We start from the raw sequence: 15934 nt of genomic DNA, 5'->3' as shown, positions 1-15934 counted from the left end.
ACCCAGGAGTCCGGGACCCCAGCGCCCTCCTCCCTCAGACCCAGGAGGGGTCCCCAGCTTGCCACAGCAGCCCCTGGTCCTTACCTTGCTTGGGTACATACTCCACCTTGATTTCTGGAGGACACAGAAGATGGCACGTTTAGCTCTACATCCAGCGGGCCCCTTTTCCCACCCCAGAGGCTGAGGGGAAGGTCTGGCATCACCCAGGGACCCGGGGGTGTGGGGACGGGTTCAGGCCCATGACTGAGATGGACACATCCGTGCTCTCTCCCTCCATCGTCCCATCTGACTCCACCCGTGAGGTCAGCAGATGCCTGCTGTCACCCCTAATGTACATTAGGGGAACCTAATCCTGAAGGAGAGCGTCCGGGCCCTGGGGTCCGGGAAGGTGAGTGCTGTGCCTTCTCCCCGGGGAAAATAGAGGGGCATCCTCACCCAGGAAGTTGAGCTTGGCCGAGAGGGACAGGGCATAGCCATCGGGCACGAATGTGTAGTCCCCCTCATCCTCAGGGTGGACGTCATCGATCACCAGCTTGTGGACTCTAAGAGGTTTGGGCGGGGGACAAGGCAGGGGAGGGTCACCCTGGGGGCCACCGTGGAGAAACACCCTCTTTTTTTTGTAAGTTTATTTACTTACTTAAGTAATCCCTACACCCAACGTGGGACTCAAACTCACAACCCCGAGATCAAGAGTTACACGCTCTTCCAACCGAACCAGCCAGGCTCCCCAAGAAACACTTCAACGCAGTCTACATGGCTATGCCCACCATTTTTATCCTGGGTTTTGGAATGCTATCATCTGGGTTCAAATCTCAGTTTTGCCACTTATTAACCGTGTGACCTTGGGCAAGTTGCCTAAGCTCCCTGTGCCGGTTTTCTTCATCTGTGAAGCAGATGTAATGATAACAATCCAGACCGAGGTTGTTGAAAGCATTTAAAAATCTCCCTGGCACATAATAAGTGCCCTGTAAGCACTGGAATTCCTTCTCATAATTACTCCCCCCCCCCCCAGGGGCACCTGGGTAGCTCAGTCGGTTAAGTGCCCGACTCCGGCTCAGGTCATGATCTCACGGTTCGTGAGTTCGAGCCCCGCGTCAGGCCCTGTGCTGACAGCTCGGAGCCTGGAGCCCGCTTCGGATCCTATGTCTCCCCGTCCCTCTGCCCCTCCCCTGCTTGCGCTCTGTCTCTCTCAAAAATAAATAAACATAAAAAAAATTTTTTTAATGAATTATTGACACGGCAGCAGACAGGGGTCCCTGCACAGAACCCGGCGAAAGCCTACATCCTGCCAAGAGCTGTTGTCGGGAAAGGCGACGCACAACTGCGTTTGGGAGCAACTGTGTTTGGGCCCTTCTACTGGCATCACGGGGGCGCTCTGCATCCTGCGAATGTTAGCACATGTTACCTCAGGTATCCCTGCGCCGCCTGTTGAATTCCAGCCCCTGGTTTCTCTAGCGAGATGTCTCCCCCGCCTTTGTAGTCACCCGTTTGCAAATACGGCCACAGGCTTTCCCCTCCCTGTGTGCACGCCCCTTGAGATGAGGCCTTGCGGCCTGTGGCTTCCTTTGCCTGAGAGAATATGGCAGAGGTGACCCTGGGAAAGTTCCCAGTGCAAGCCACGGAGGCCTTATTTGCTTCTGCTGTCTCTGGGGATGCCTGCTTCTGCCACACGAATACGCCAGGACTAGCCTACTAGGGGATGAGAGGTCACGTGGACCAGGGCAGAGGCAGCCCAGGTGTCCTGGCTGAGGTCCCAATGGAGCCCAGGAAGATCGGCCCAACAGACATTCAGCTGACCACAGAGGCATGAGAAAGGCCATCCTACATCAGCCAGCCCCGAACCAACCTGTGGACTCATGATTAAATACATCTTTCTCTCTTAAACCACTAAGTATGGGGATGGTTGTTATGCAGCGATAGCTAGCTGATGCATATGCCCCACCCTGCCCCACCTCCAGCCACCCCCACAGTCTGCTCCGCACCTCCCCACGTGGGAGATGGTGATCCTCTTGCTGGGTCGCACCTCGATCCCATTCTTGTACCACTTGCCTGTCACCTTCTCATCAGACACCTCACACTTAAACACGGCCTGTTCTGAGGCCTTCACCGTCAGATCTGCGATGTCCTGTAGGACCTCCAGCTGTTTCTCTGGACAGGGAGAGAAGGACATGGGGCTATCAAAACTCCAGTCAGCCGACAAATATTTGTAAGCACCCACTGTGGGCCAAGCACTGTTCCAGGCACTGGGGATACAGCTGTGAACAACCCAGAAACATCCAGGGGCCTTGTGGAGCTCATGTTCTAGTGGGGAGACAGTCGGCAAACAGGGAAACATGTAAATGCACAACAAGTGGGAGTTTTGAGGCCTGAGGAAAGGCAGGTAAGAGTCCATAGGAAAATGCAGAAGAGTCTCCCAGGTGGAGGGAGCAGCATGTACCAAGGCCCTGTTGGGCAGAACAGGCTTGTTGGTGTGGGAAACGGCAAACAGGCCAGTGTGCAATGAGCAAGGCAGACGTGGCAGGAGATGAGACGGGCAGGGGCAGACGGGGCCAGATCATAGACCTTGGGGACCCCAGAAATGACTCTGTTAAATCATGCAAGTCAAGAGCCACTAGGGAGTGTTGGGAAGATGGTGGGGATCTGACTTACAGTTTTTAAAATTTTTTATTTAAAAATTAGTTTATGTTTGTTTATTTATTTATTTAATTTATTTATTATTATTATTTTTTGACAAACAGAGAGAGAGAGAGAGAGCAAGCCAGGGAGGGGCAGAGAGACAGAGACAGAGACAGAGAGAGAATCCCAAGCAGACTCCACACTGTCAGTGCAGAGCCAGATGCAGGGCTCAAACCTATGAACCGTGAGATCATGACCTGAGCCCAAACCAAGAATCGGATGACACTTCACTGACTAAGCCAGCCAGGTGCCCCGAAGTTTTGTTTTTTCAATAAAATGCTGCAGGGCGCCTGGGCAGCTCAGTCAGTTAAGTGCCTGATTTTGGCTCTGGTCATGATCTCACGGTTCGTGAGTTCGAGCCCTCCATCGGGCTCTCCATTGTCAGCACAGAGCCTGTTTTGGATCCTCTGTCCCCCCCTCTCTCTGCCCCTCCTCCATGCACAGACTCTAGCTATCTCTCTCTCAAACAAACAAATAAATAAATAAATAAATAAATAAATAAATAAATAAATAAATTGATGCATTTACATGGTATAAAAATAAAGGAAATAGATTTAGATACAGTAGGGGAAATCTCCCACTTACCCATCTCCAATCAGCCCTTCTCCAAAGGCACCACCCACTTAGTCTATGGCTATAAAAGCAAATACATATACACATTTTCTTTCCCTCCTCCCTCCCTCCATTCCCTCCTCCCCTCCAGGCAAATAGTAACACATTTGCTTTTTCACCAAAAAACACAGTAGCTTGGAAATCCTTCCTTATCGGGTAATTTTACACCGTCCCTTTTTATGGCTACGTGTGGACATACCATAATTTATGTGGCCCATAAATAACTTGGTTTGGGGGGGGGGGGGGCCCGGGGGGCCCGGTCTGTTGAGCGTTTGACTCTCGATTTGGGCTCAGGTCATGATCTCACGGTTTGTGAGTTCAAGCCCCACTGTCAGTGTAGAGCCTGCTTGGGATTCTCTCTCTCCCTCTCTGCCCCTCCCCCACTCATGCTCTCTCTTATGCACGCCCTCTCAAAATAAATAAACTTAAAAATAAATAACTTGGTTTTTTGTGTTTTTTTTTTTTTAATACTTAAGTTATTATAGACTCCTAAGCGTTTTGCAAAAACAGTGCACATTCCTGTTTCCCTTCACCCAGCCTCCCCCGGTAGAGATGGTGACACCTTATATAACAGGAAACTGACCCGGGCCCTAGATGACAGGGTGAATTCAGCTTTCACTATTAGGCTTGGATTTTACAAGGATCCCTCTGGCTGGTGTGTCAGTGGGGAGGAGGGCAGCTGTGGCAACAGAGCACCCAGTGGCTACTGCAATAGTCCAGGCATGAGGGGTGGAGAAGACCTGGGCCAGGTGAGGGCAATGGGGAAAAGGGGTCAGATCTCGGATATCCTTTGAGGGTGGAGCTGCCGGGACTCGCTGAATTACATGCGAGGTGGGAGGCCCAGAGAGGAGTCAAGGACAGCTGCAAGATTTGGGGCCTGAACAATGTTTTTTAAGTGTATTTATTTATTTAAGTAATCTCTATGCCCAACATGGGGCTTGAACTCATGACCCTGAGGTCAAGAATCCCACTCTGGCCCTTCCAACTGAGCCCGCCAGGCGCCCCGGGGCCTGAGCGACTTTGAGCTGTGAGGAGAAGCAGGAGCAGGGGGCCCCGCCCCACCTGGAGGCCTCGTACCTTCCACAATGAGCTCGGCCTCACACTGGTCGCCATTGGTCATGGCCTGGTAGCGACCCCTATCCTCCAGGGTCACTTCCGAGTAGATGAGAATGTGACGCTTCCCATCCTTCTTGAAGCGGTATTGAGCCTTGAAGGAATCCTCCCGTGTCAATTCCACGCCGTCTTTCATCCTAGGCAGGGGGGACGTGTAGGGGAGAAGTGAGGCACCCGCATAGCCCTGGGTTGGATATCAGAGGGGGAGCCAAGGGCCGGACAGACAGTCCTGAGCAGAGGTCAGGGGAGGAAGGGAGGGGCCGGGAGGGGGGAGAGATTAAGGGTGGCAGAAACATCTTGAATAGATGGGTCACAGGTGGAATGACGGGTCACAGGAAGTCACAGGCCACAGGGAGATGCCGTAAGTTCCCGGTGGGAGGTCAAGGGACACAAGAAGGTCACTGGGAGATATCAGAGCAAGGAGGATGACATCACAAAGACGTCAAATGGTGTGGCCTCTGTAAATGGTACTTCCCTGCCTGGGAAACTTCTCCCCTCCTACTTCTCTTCTACCTACTCATCATTCAAATCTCAGCTCCCCCATCACCTTTTCTAGGAAGGCTTCCCTGACCTCTGGAGTCCCTCCTTCCTATTAAAAAGTGGTTACAGCATCAGTTTGTGCTCCTTGGAAACACCTGTCAAAATAGAACTTTTATATTTATTCATGTGATGACTTGGCTAATGCATGTCTCTGTCTCCCGCACATGCACCCTGGAAGTTTACCAGATTCTAAAGTCCATGAGAGCAAGTACCATGCTGATATATTTTCTCCCCATTATATCTCCAATATACAGAAGAGTGCCATCATATAACAGGTGCTCAATAAATATTTGTTGGATGGGTGAATGGATGAGGAGATGGGTGGGAGAGTGGATGGATGGATGGATGGATGGATGGATGGATGGATGGATGAACCAATGGGATAGATGGGTCTAGGGTGGACGGATGGATGAACCAATGGGATAGATGGGTCTAGGGTGGACGGATGGATGAACCAATGGGATAGATGGGTCAAGGGTGGACGGATGGATGAACCAATGGGATAGATGGGTCATGGATGGATGGATGGATGAACCAATGGGATAGATGGGTCAAGGGTGGGTGGGTGGGTGGGTGGATGGATGGATGGACGGGTGATGGATACAGGAGTGGACGGACCAAAGGATGGATGATTGGTTGAATGGATGAATAAATGAATCTGAAATTGCAGGGATCAGGAAAAGGACCTGGAAGAAGATGAGATGGGTAGAGGTCAGAAGTTCTAGAAAGAGGTTAGGATTTACAGAGAAAGGCTGAGGCCTCCTGGTGACTGTTAAAGCTCCAGAATCCCCAAGAGGGGTCATAAACATCAGAGCTGAGGCAAAGAAGCAGTGGGCACCTGTATGGAGCTCAAGGATCAAGAGTCACTTACCACATGACCTGGGCGCCATCTTCTGACACCTCCACTGACATTTCCACCCGGTCGCCCACAAACACCTGCTGGTCCTCGAGTGGTGTGACAATCAGGACTGGAGGCTCTGTGAGGCACGGGGGAACAGGAGGTCAGTAGTTTCGGGACGCCCTTCAGAGCCCCACTCCCTAAGCTCAGGCCCAGATCTCAGCCTTGCCTTTGACGAAGAGCTCAGTGAAACACTTCTCATCTTTGACAGCAACCTCATAAGCAGCATCGTCTGCCAACGTGCACTTGTTGATGGTGAGAATTCGCTTCTTACCAACGTTCTCAAACACGTACCTGGTGCAAAAATCTTACGTCAGCCTAGAGCCTGGAGGAGATCCCTGCCCCAGGGTAGATCTACCCAGGCCAGATCTCAGGGCAAGTTCTCGGGGCAAGTTCGTCACTCCCTCTCAGAGCCAAATTGTGTGCAAGAAGGACAGATGATCCAGTTTCTAGTGTGTATGTGTTTATTTAGTTAGTTTTGAGAGAGAGAGAGCACAAGTGAGTGAGGGCAGAGAGAATCCCATCAGGGGCAGAGAGAGAGACAGACAGACAGACAGACATAAAGAAAGAAAAGTGGGGCTCACCCAAAGCAGGTCACGAGCTCACCTGAAACAGGGCTTGAGCTCACCCAATGTGGGACTCGAACTCATGAACCATGAGATCATCACCTGAGCTGAAGTCGGATGCTTAGCCGACTGAACCACAGAGGTGCCCCAATTTCTAGTATTTTTTTTTTAATTTTTTTTTCCAAACGTTTATTTATTTTTGGGACAGAGAGAGACAGAGCATGAACGGGGGAGGGGCAGAGAGAGAGGGAGACACAGAATCGGAAACAGGCTCCAGGCTCTGAGCCATCAGCCCAGAGCCTGACGCGGCGCTCGAACTCACGGACCGCGAGATCGTGACCTGGCTGAAGTCGGACGCTTAACCGACTGCGCCACCCAGGCGCCCCTGAATTTCTAGTATTTAAATAACCACAGCGGAAATCCTAACTGGGCACCCTCCCCCGCCCCCCATATCCATCCTCCCCTTCCATTTAGAGTGACACACAGCTACCCACCTAGAGAACTACATTTCCCAGCCTCCTTTGCAGCTGAGACGGGGCCCCACTGAGCTTGGGCCAATGGAATGCGAGTGGGTACGATGTGCAAACCTGCTAGGTCATCTCCACCTCTGAGTTGCTTGCTCTGGACTTCTCTCCTTCCCCTTTCCTGTCTGCCAGACACAGATGGACCCATGACCCAGCTTCAATCACGCAGAGGAGGACAATGCCACAAGAAACGGTGTGGCCAAACATGTGGAACCTGAGTCCCTAGAAAATCTCTGAGAGCGAACCCACCAGCCTCGATCAGCTAGAAGTACATTCCTCTCTCATTTACAGTGATGTATCTTAGGGCCTCAGTTACAGCAACTGAAGCTGGACCTTAACTAACTTCACTTTGTGTCTTGTTGATGGGAATCTTAGAAAACACAGCCGGGATGCCTGGCTGGCTCAGTCAGAGGAACTTGTAACTCTTGATCTTGGTGGGGGCGCGGGGGTTCATGAGTCTGAACCCCATGTTGGGTATAGAGCTTCCTCAAATAATAACTTTAAAAAAACAGCCAAGGAAAAACTAAAAATAGGACCCACCCAAGAGATAACTGTTGCCCACACGACAGCCTCTGTCTTTCCAATCTCTTAACTATACGTACGTGTATCAACATTTTAGGAAGCAGAAATGGGACCATGCTTCTTCCCATACGCTAATCTTGATCAGGCTCCTGTGTTAGTATATATTTTAGAATCTCTTTTCAGTGACTGCACAGCACTCTAGTAAGGAATTGTACATTTTGGTTTTCCATTTCTCGCTACAGTCGCAAATGCTGTAGTGAACATCCTTGTGACCAACTATGCATAACCATAATTCACTTAGGATCAATACCTTGAATTGTGCAATCTGGATTTTTTTTTTTTTTTTTTAAGTAATCTTGGGACACCTGGTGGCTCAGTCGGTTAAGCCTCCGAATCTTGCTTGTTGGATCAGGTCATGATCTCACGGTTTGTGAGATCGAGCCCCACGTTGGGCTCTGCGCTGACAACATTGAGCCTGCTTGGAATTCTCCCTCCCTCTCTCTGCCCCTTCCCTGTGCTTGCTTGCTCTCTCTCTCTCTCTCCCTCTCCCTCTCCCTCTCAAAATAAATAAATAAACGCTTTATTTAAAAATAAAGTAACCTCTGCACCCAGTGTGGGGCTTGAACTCACAACCCCAAGATCGAGAGTCTAGCGCCTCACTGACTGAGCCAGCCAGGCACCCTTAGAATTGCACAATCTGAAAGGTTTTTAATACATTGCCCTTTCAGAGATTCAGCAAGTGCCATTCCCACCAGCAGCATCTGTGTACCCATTTCCCCGTGTCATCTCCAGCACTGGGTTTTATCATTTTGTAAAGTCTTTGCCCGTTTGGACAGCAGAAAGACTGTTATTTATTTGCATTACTTCCTTTATTGTTGTTGCTGTCATTTGCAAGGTTGAATGTGTAATCCATGGCATGCTAGCCATTTGGGTTTCATCGCAACCAAACTTCTGTTTTTATTACCTTTGTCAAATTTTTTTTTAGAGATTTTTTTTTTTTACCTTTTTTTTTAAGGTTTATTTATTTTTGAGACAGAGAGAGACAGAGCATGAGCAGAGGAGGTGTAGAGAGAGAGGGAGACCCAGAATCCGAAGCAGGCTCCAGCCTCCGAGCTGTCGGCACAGAGCCTGAGGCGGGGCTCGAACTCACGAGCTGTGAGATCACGACCTGAGCCGAAGTCGGACGTTTAACCGACTGAGCCACCCAGGCGCCCCAAGAGATTTTTTTTTAAAGTAATCTCTACACCCAACGTGGGACTCGAACTCACAACTCCAAGATCAAGAGTCATGCGCTGGGCCCACTGAGCCTGCCAGGCGCCCCTCCTTTGTCAATTTTTCTATGGTATTTGCTCTTTTCATATGGATGAGGGGGCGCCCTTTCTGGGTTAAGAGTGGCCAGCCTTATTTGTGGGCGCTCTCTGGGATTCAGCTCTTCCCGTGCCCACCCCTGCAAGGGACCGTCCCCCAACACATACTTGCTACTTGGTTTGATCTCCTGGCCGTTCTTGAACCACTTAAGGGGAAGGTCGGGGTCACTGATCTCCACCACCAACTTGATCTTGTTGCCCTTGTCCACTTGGTACGCTGGATCCAGCTTCTTCGTGAAGGCTGGAGGTTGAGGGATGCAGGGGGCATGGGGCTCAGAGGTTCTCACTGCCCTGGTTGTCCCCAGAGATACCAGGTCTCCCTCCCCAGGCCACAGGCTCTCCAAGGTCAAGGTCAGGAAGCCTCCCATGAACTTAGAGGTGCCTGAGAACAGAGCTCTGTTACTCCTTAGATTGGGACCTTCAAGAGAGAGGTCCAGAGCCCCAACATCCAATACCCATGATGCTGGGGTCCCTACAGTTAGGGCCCATCTCTCCTCAGAGCAGTGCTGACCTGCACTCTTCTTGACCTCCACCTTGGCCTTCTTGAGCCGCTTCAGCATGCCCCGGAGGTCCGTGATGCCATACTGGAAGGCGATCTTCTCGTACTCACTCTTCTTCGCCCCTTTCAGGAGCTCCCAAATCTCAGGCGGGATGCCTAGGTCATCATCATCTTTCTTCTTTTTCTTCTCCTCCTCAACCACCTCCCTGAGGGTGGGGAGAGCAGGCAGGGCCCCCAGGTGGGGGAGGAGGTGAGGCGCTCCCTCCACCTTCTCCACCCACTCGCTGTGCCCCCCCCCCCCCGGGCCTGGTGTCCCTTATCCTCTCTCCCCTGGCCCATCGACTCAGATTCCTCCCTGGCCTCCTGGCCTCCATCCTGCCTCTTCCCCTCCAGCCTGTTCCCCACAGGACCCCAGGAGGATATTCCTAATTTCCACATCAGATGCCACACTTTTTTTGTTCACAATTATTCCATGGGTCCCCACTGCCCTCAGGAGGAAGTCCTAGCAGCTCAGCCTGGCGATCACGACCCCACCCACCATGCCCTCACCACCCCCACAACCACCCAACCACGCTACTTGCCTTTTCCTGAACCTTCTGGGCCCCCTCCTGCCCCCTAGCCTTTGCACACAATGTTTCCCTGCCCGGATGACCCCTCCCTACTTTCTCTTCCTGATGGACTCCTCTTCAGACTACTGCCAAAGTTTCCCTCCTCTGTGAGGCACTCCTGGCCTTCCCAGGCAATGAGATGCCCTCACTCTGGGTTCTCACAAGGCCCCTACGGAACCCTCTCTCTGATCACACTAAACAGTCTTGGTCTGTGTCCACGTCTGTTGGACCAGACCCATCTGCCCATATCAATCAGTGACTCAACGTGAGGGACCCAGTCACACTTCTCTCTGTCCCCTGATCTCAGCCCAGGTAGACAGGAGGCCTCAGAGGATGTTTGCTGAGTGAGAAAGTGAGGAGATCTCTGGAAAGAAGGAAGGAAGGGAAGGGAACAAAGAGAGGAGAGATCAGCGGGGGAACTGGGCGGGGGAAGGACGAACGGATGGGCTAGTGAACAGGTGGCTGGCAGGCTGATGGCAGATGGGTGGAGGGACATGTGGGAGGACGGTGGGTAGACGAGTGGCTGCGTGAGTGGATGCAAGAGCAGATGGGCAGGTAAGGGGATGGATGGATTAGTCAATGGATACGAAGGTAGCTGGTGGGATGGATGGATGAGATTGGTGAATGGGTGGCTGGACCAGCGGATGGATGGGTGTTTGGCGAGGTGAACAGGGGAATGCGTAGGTGAACTGCAGCCTAAGTGAACAGCCAAACGGATGTGAGGACGATGGATTAAAGGGCGGGTAGGCAGGTGAATCGGTGGGCAGACTGTTGAGTGGGTGTAAGTACGGGTGTAGGCGAATGGTGGACAGGTGCGTAGGCGGACGGACGGATGGCTGGGTGGCTGGGGGATGGGTAGATGGACGAGGTGGCAGAGGGGGGCACAGGGAGTCCAGAGGTGGCAGTGGGACCTCAACCACCATCCTTCTCCTTCGTGAGTCCCCATCTCCCCTCTCTATGCCACGTGGGGTGGGCTCACCTCTTCTTCAACAGGCCGCTGAAATCCAGCTCACCCCCATCTTCTGACTTCCCTTCACCCCTGTGGCGTTGAGAGCGTGCGTGAACCCCACTGAGGTCCTGTGCCCTCAGGCCCACCCTGGGCCCCCACTCCTTGCCTTCCCCGATCCTCCCTTCCCCCGCAGCTTCCCCTCCCAAGGGAGACCCCCCTCTCCCCACCTCTTCCCAGGCTCCAGGATCACTTACGAACGCTTGAAGCTTTCTAGACCTTGTCCAAAGGTATCCTGACGGGGCACTGGGGGGAGGAGATCGGGGAGTAGAAGGTGAGTTGGATGCAAGGCCTGGTCTAAGACCAAGAGCGCCCCTCCGGCCTGCACAGCCTCCTCCCAGGCCCCCTTTCTTGGATCAGCGCGCTCTCTCACTTGGGCCTGGACACCTCGTTGCCTAGCTGCCACCCACCACACACTCAGCAGCCCGTACCCCCACACGCCCAGGCCAGCACGCTCTTCTCCCCAGACCTCATTCCCTGCATCCTCCATATCTAAGCCCCATACACCCTGGGCTGTAGACCCCAGAGCGCGTACACCCTCAGGGGCCCACACATATGCCCCCAAATCTGGGGGCTAAGCTTGTACACCCTCACCTTCAACCTCACGTTCCAAGCCCGTATCGCTACCTTCTCAAGCCTGTGCACTGTGACCCTGGAACCCACTCAAGTCACCTTCTAAGCGTTCGCATGGGGACCCAAAACCTGAACCCTCTCACCCCCAAGCCCACACACCTCCTCGTGTCTCCCCAGTGCTGAAGGCCCTGACCCCTGCATCTGCTCCCTCCTCCCCTGAATCGTACCCCCACATGTGTATGCTCTCCTACACCAGGCCGAAACCCCCACCCCGGCCCGACCCTTTGCTCCCCCCCACCCCCACCAGCGCACCCTCCACATCGATGTTGAAGGCACAGCTGTCGCAGACATCCTTGGCTTTGACCTCAAGGCGGTAATTCCCGCGGTCGCCCAGTACCACCTTCCCAATGTGCAGCTCCACGGTGTATACCTGGGGGCCGGGGCCAGAGGTGTGGGTGCATGTGACTCCCCAGCAGCCTCCCCACCCCCCGCAAGAGCCCACCTCACTACTCCGTCTCCGGGGCCTCACCCTGGCCCCACAGGAGGGACCAGCTGTCCCTTCCCATGCCTGGGCAAGCTTGGTCCCTAGGGGACCCACACCCCTGACCCCTGAGACCTTCCAGGAAATGCACACACTGTGCCCAAGCGCACCTGCCCTAACCCACACATCGTCTCCTCCTGCCCCGCACAATCGCCATCCCTCAAAGTCCCATTTGCCACCTACGGGGGCTCCAGGCCTCAGGCCACACGCCTTCTGAGAATCGGGGGCCGCACAACCTCCACCCCTCGCCCACGTGCCCTCACGCCCCCACGGGGTCCTCACATTGCTGGCAGAGTCGTGAGACTCCTTGAAAGAGAATCGGGCCCCGCTCTTGCTGCCCAGTTCCAGCCACTTTCCCTTGAACCACTTGATGGCTGGTTTCCCTGGGAGCTCCTTCCCGTTCACCTTGGCCACGATCACTGTGTCTTTTCCTGGGGGGGGGGGGGGGCCCCCCCAGACGGAAACCATGAGACTCCACAGAGAGGACTGTGAAGTTGGGAACCCCAGCCCCTCCTCCCTCAGACCCAGGAGCCCTGGTCCCCAGCCCCTCTCACCATTCTCCACCGACACAGAGTCCGGCTTCTTCAGGAAAAGGCCAGTGGGCTCCTCAGCAGTGGGAGACTGGTCCTCAGGTGGGACTTCTGCTCAGGAGACAGGATTAGGGGGTCTGAGGCAGGCTGAGGAAGGGGCGGCAGGGCACTTAAGGGGCAGGGCTCAGAGTCTGAGGGACCCTCTGCTCAGATGCCAAAGATCACGGGGCAAAGTGGCTTTTCCTGACGTGGGAAAGACCACGTGTCCCCCTTTGGGCCTCAGTTTCCCCATGTGTGAATTGCAGGGTGGTAGACTGGATTGTTTGAATGGGGCTTGGGGTAGGAGAGGTGTGAAGTGGGGTCCAGGGCTGGACAAGACTCGGTGGAATCGGCCAGTTGCTGGGGGCTCGAGGGCCAGGCTGAGGGGGCTGGGCTCTGACCTGGGGCACTGGGGAGCCACGGAGGGCTGTGAGCAGGGGAGGGCGGGTTACCTCTGGAGGTAGGGCTAAAGGAGAGAGGGCAGGGTGGGCGCTGAGGGGCAAGGAGAGCCCGGGGGATGAAGAGCCACGTTCTGCTGACCCCACAGGAACATCGTCTCACCTTTGGGGGGCTGTGCAGGCGCCTCCTGAGGGGCCGCTTCCTTCGGAGCTGGTTTGGCCTCATCTTTGCCTTTGGGGGCCGTTTTGGCCGCTGTGAGGTAAAAGATGTTCACAGTTGAGCAAGAGCTCGGTGCCCTCTTCTTCCAGAACCCAGGAGTCCGGGTCCCCAGGCCCCTCCTCCCTCAGACCCAGAAGTCCAGCCCTTCCAGGCGTAAATTGAGAGTCTCAACGATCAGGTTTCCCCTTGCCCCAGGCAGGCCATGTCCCATCCACCCGGGCCACCGGGCCCTGACCTTTCGGGTCCTGGGGGTATAATTAGCTCTTCCCCTGGGCTGGAAACTGGACACCTGTGCTGACCACAGCATCTTCCACCCGCCCCTGCCTGCTGGCTCCTGGCTAGCTGCAGTGAAGGGCTGGACCCCCACGCCACAGCCAGGTGGGCCTGGTGCCAGCGGTCTGGGCACCCGAGGAGGAGGGTCCCCTCTGGGGGTTTGCATCTCTTCTCTTCGGTTCACTTCTTCATACAGAGAAAGCCTCATTTCCGTGTAAACAAATGCCCCCAGTGCCATTCAAAGAAGGGCCCCCAACTGCACGTAGGGCCTCTGGCCCCTGTATGAAGAAAGCCCCCTAACTCCTTCATGGCGAAGCCCCGATTCCCATAGAGAGGAGGTCCCCTCCTTGTCTTGTCCCCTTGTACAGACCAGAGCTCTCCTCATCACGCAGACAGGAACCCCTAATCTCTGCACATACAAGGACTTCTTTCCCCTGCAGAGAAAGGACTCGGTCCTCACTCAGAGAAGCGGCCCCCGTCCCCATGGAGAGGAACCCATCCCCAAATGTAGAGGACCCCCGTCACCATGCAAAGACTCCCCAGGTCTACATACACAGCACTCCCATCCCTATGGAGAGAAAGCACTCAAATTCAGAGAATCTCCATCTGTACCCAGAGATCCGCCCCCCAAATCCCCACAGAGAAAGGAACACCCTCACTGCACAGGGAAAGGCACCCCCACCCACACAAGGAAGGGAACCCCTCCCACATGGAGAAGATAATCCCATTCTCCCAAACCTACAAAGAGAGGAACCCTTAGTCCCCATTCAGAAAAGAGGACCTCATCTCCACATGGGGGGGGGGGGGGCAGTTCTGAAAGCCACCTGGTTTCGCCTCAGGCATGTCGGCAGACCTCTTCTCGCTCCTCTGACCACAGCTTTGTCCCTCAGGGCCCTAAGGAGGACAGGTGGGCCCCCAGGGGGGGAGCCCTTTAAGGAGTCCGGAGACTCCCAGGAGCCTCCGGGAGGCATCAGACTCCCCTCCCCATCCTCCCCTGCTGCCCCACATTCCTTCTGCGTGTTCTAAAGGGTGAGAGATGACATCTGGACCTGGAGGGATGGCTGAATGCCAGGAACCGGAACCGGGGCAGTGGAGGGGCCTGAGGTTCAGACACCTGGGTCCCAGGATGAGGGTGCTGGAGGCGAGGACTCCCAAGTCTGACGGAGGAGGGCCCGGGGGCCTGGACTTCTGTGTCTGGGGCTCAGATTCTTGGCTCCAGAAAAATGGAGGAGGATGAGGCCCTGCCCTCCTGAGTCCCAGGAGGCGGAAGAGGAAGGGGCTGGGGTCTAAAATGGGTGAGGGCTTGGAGCCAAAACTCCGCCATGGGGGCAAAGGGGATAAGAAGGTCTCGAAAGCCATTCTTAGTATCTGCAAGTCAGGCGTTTTCGGGAAACCGGAGCTGGGAGGGAGGGTCCGGTTTCCCAGCGTAGGCAGGACGGCTGCGGGGGGGGTGGGGGGAGGTCTCCGTGCCCGCAGGGAGGGCACTGAGGCTTGGGGACTCTGGAGTCCCGCCTCTGGGCGAGAGCACATCCGAAGGCCTGGGGCCGCGGCCACCTGGGACCCCGGACTGTCCGCTGCCCCTCCTGGGACCGCGCCCGGCCGGCTGCGGTTCCCGGAGCGGGCGCGGCGGGCACCGGACGCGGGGGAGGGGGCGAGTGCCCCCAGCGGGGTGGGTGGGGAGACCGGGAAGGCCCTGGAGGGCTGCCCGGACGTTGGCGCCCTTCCCGGCAGGGGGACCTGTGGCTTTCAGAATGGGGGTGGTGTGGCTGGACGCCGGATGGGGGGAGGTGAAGGAGGCAAGGAGGAGAGGATTGGGGGAGGCGAGGGTCTTTGAGGGGCAGGAGGTGTTATGGAGAGGAAGGAGAGGTGTGAGAGGGAGAAGGGTGTGCGGGAATTGGAGTTAAGACGGAGGACGGGAGGGGAAGTAACTCCGGGTGAGAGAGCAGGTTCGAGGGAAGACGAGTCGCTCCGGATTTTCTTCCTGTCCATCTCTCCCCTCCCCCCTTTTCCAAAAGCCCCGGCATGCCGGAAACTGCCCCGCCTCCAGGGAGCGCCAAGCCAACCGGAGACAGCCTCCATGTGACGTCACGCGTTCCCAGGCAGACTACCACACCGCTCTGCGGGCCCAGCTAGGTGGTGTAGAGCCGGGAGCCACAGGGGGGGTCGCTGTCCCCAGGAGTCTCCAGCCCTGCCCTGCCTGTCGCAGGGCTGTATCCAGTGGGAGGTGGGCAGAGACACAGAGAAGGAGGACATAAATTCAGACGGGGAGACAGAGACCTCGAGGGAAAGGGACGCAGGGAGAACTCCAACCGTCAAAAAGAGAGGGAGACAGGGGCTCCTGGCTGGTTCAGTCGGAAGAACATGCGACTCTTGATTTGGAGATTGTTAGTTCGAGCCCCACGTTAGGGGTACAGATTACTTACAAATAA

General features: G+C 55.1%; 1 protein-coding gene across 1 annotated transcript in view; it reads right to left on the bottom strand.

The window, feature by feature from the left end:
- MYBPC2 (myosin binding protein C2) overlaps positions 1 to 14461 on the bottom strand; it is a 25316-nt gene extending 10855 nt beyond the window's left edge. Inside the window, exons 1-15 of the mRNA XM_040457965.1 lie at positions 14330 to 14461; positions 13176 to 13265; positions 12600 to 12686; positions 12328 to 12476; positions 11817 to 11934; positions 11129 to 11177; positions 10905 to 10964; positions 9330 to 9523; positions 8927 to 9059; positions 6009 to 6133; positions 5813 to 5918; positions 4366 to 4538; positions 1983 to 2148; positions 436 to 542; positions 85 to 114 (exon numbers count right to left, since the gene is read on the bottom strand). Coding sequence (XP_040313899.1) covers positions 85 to 114; positions 436 to 542; positions 1983 to 2148; positions 4366 to 4538; positions 5813 to 5918; positions 6009 to 6133; positions 8927 to 9059; positions 9330 to 9523; positions 10905 to 10964; positions 11129 to 11177; positions 11817 to 11934; positions 12328 to 12476; positions 12600 to 12686; positions 13176 to 13265; positions 14330 to 14348 — 1606 coding nt within the window. The 5' untranslated portion in view covers positions 14349 to 14461. The remainder of the gene's footprint in view (positions 1 to 84; positions 115 to 435; positions 543 to 1982; positions 2149 to 4365; positions 4539 to 5812; positions 5919 to 6008; positions 6134 to 8926; positions 9060 to 9329; positions 9524 to 10904; positions 10965 to 11128; positions 11178 to 11816; positions 11935 to 12327; positions 12477 to 12599; positions 12687 to 13175; positions 13266 to 14329) is intronic.
- Positions 14462 to 15934: the final 1473 nt, after the last annotated feature.

The sequence above is a fragment of the Herpailurus yagouaroundi genome, unplaced genomic scaffold, assembly GCF_014898765.1.
Source record: "Herpailurus yagouaroundi ecotype Mexico unplaced genomic scaffold, PumYag 220, whole genome shotgun sequence".
NCBI lineage: Eukaryota > Metazoa > Chordata > Mammalia > Carnivora > Felidae > Herpailurus > Herpailurus yagouaroundi.
Note: the sequence above shows the minus strand (reverse complement) of the source record. Positions and strands in the feature narration are given on the sequence as shown.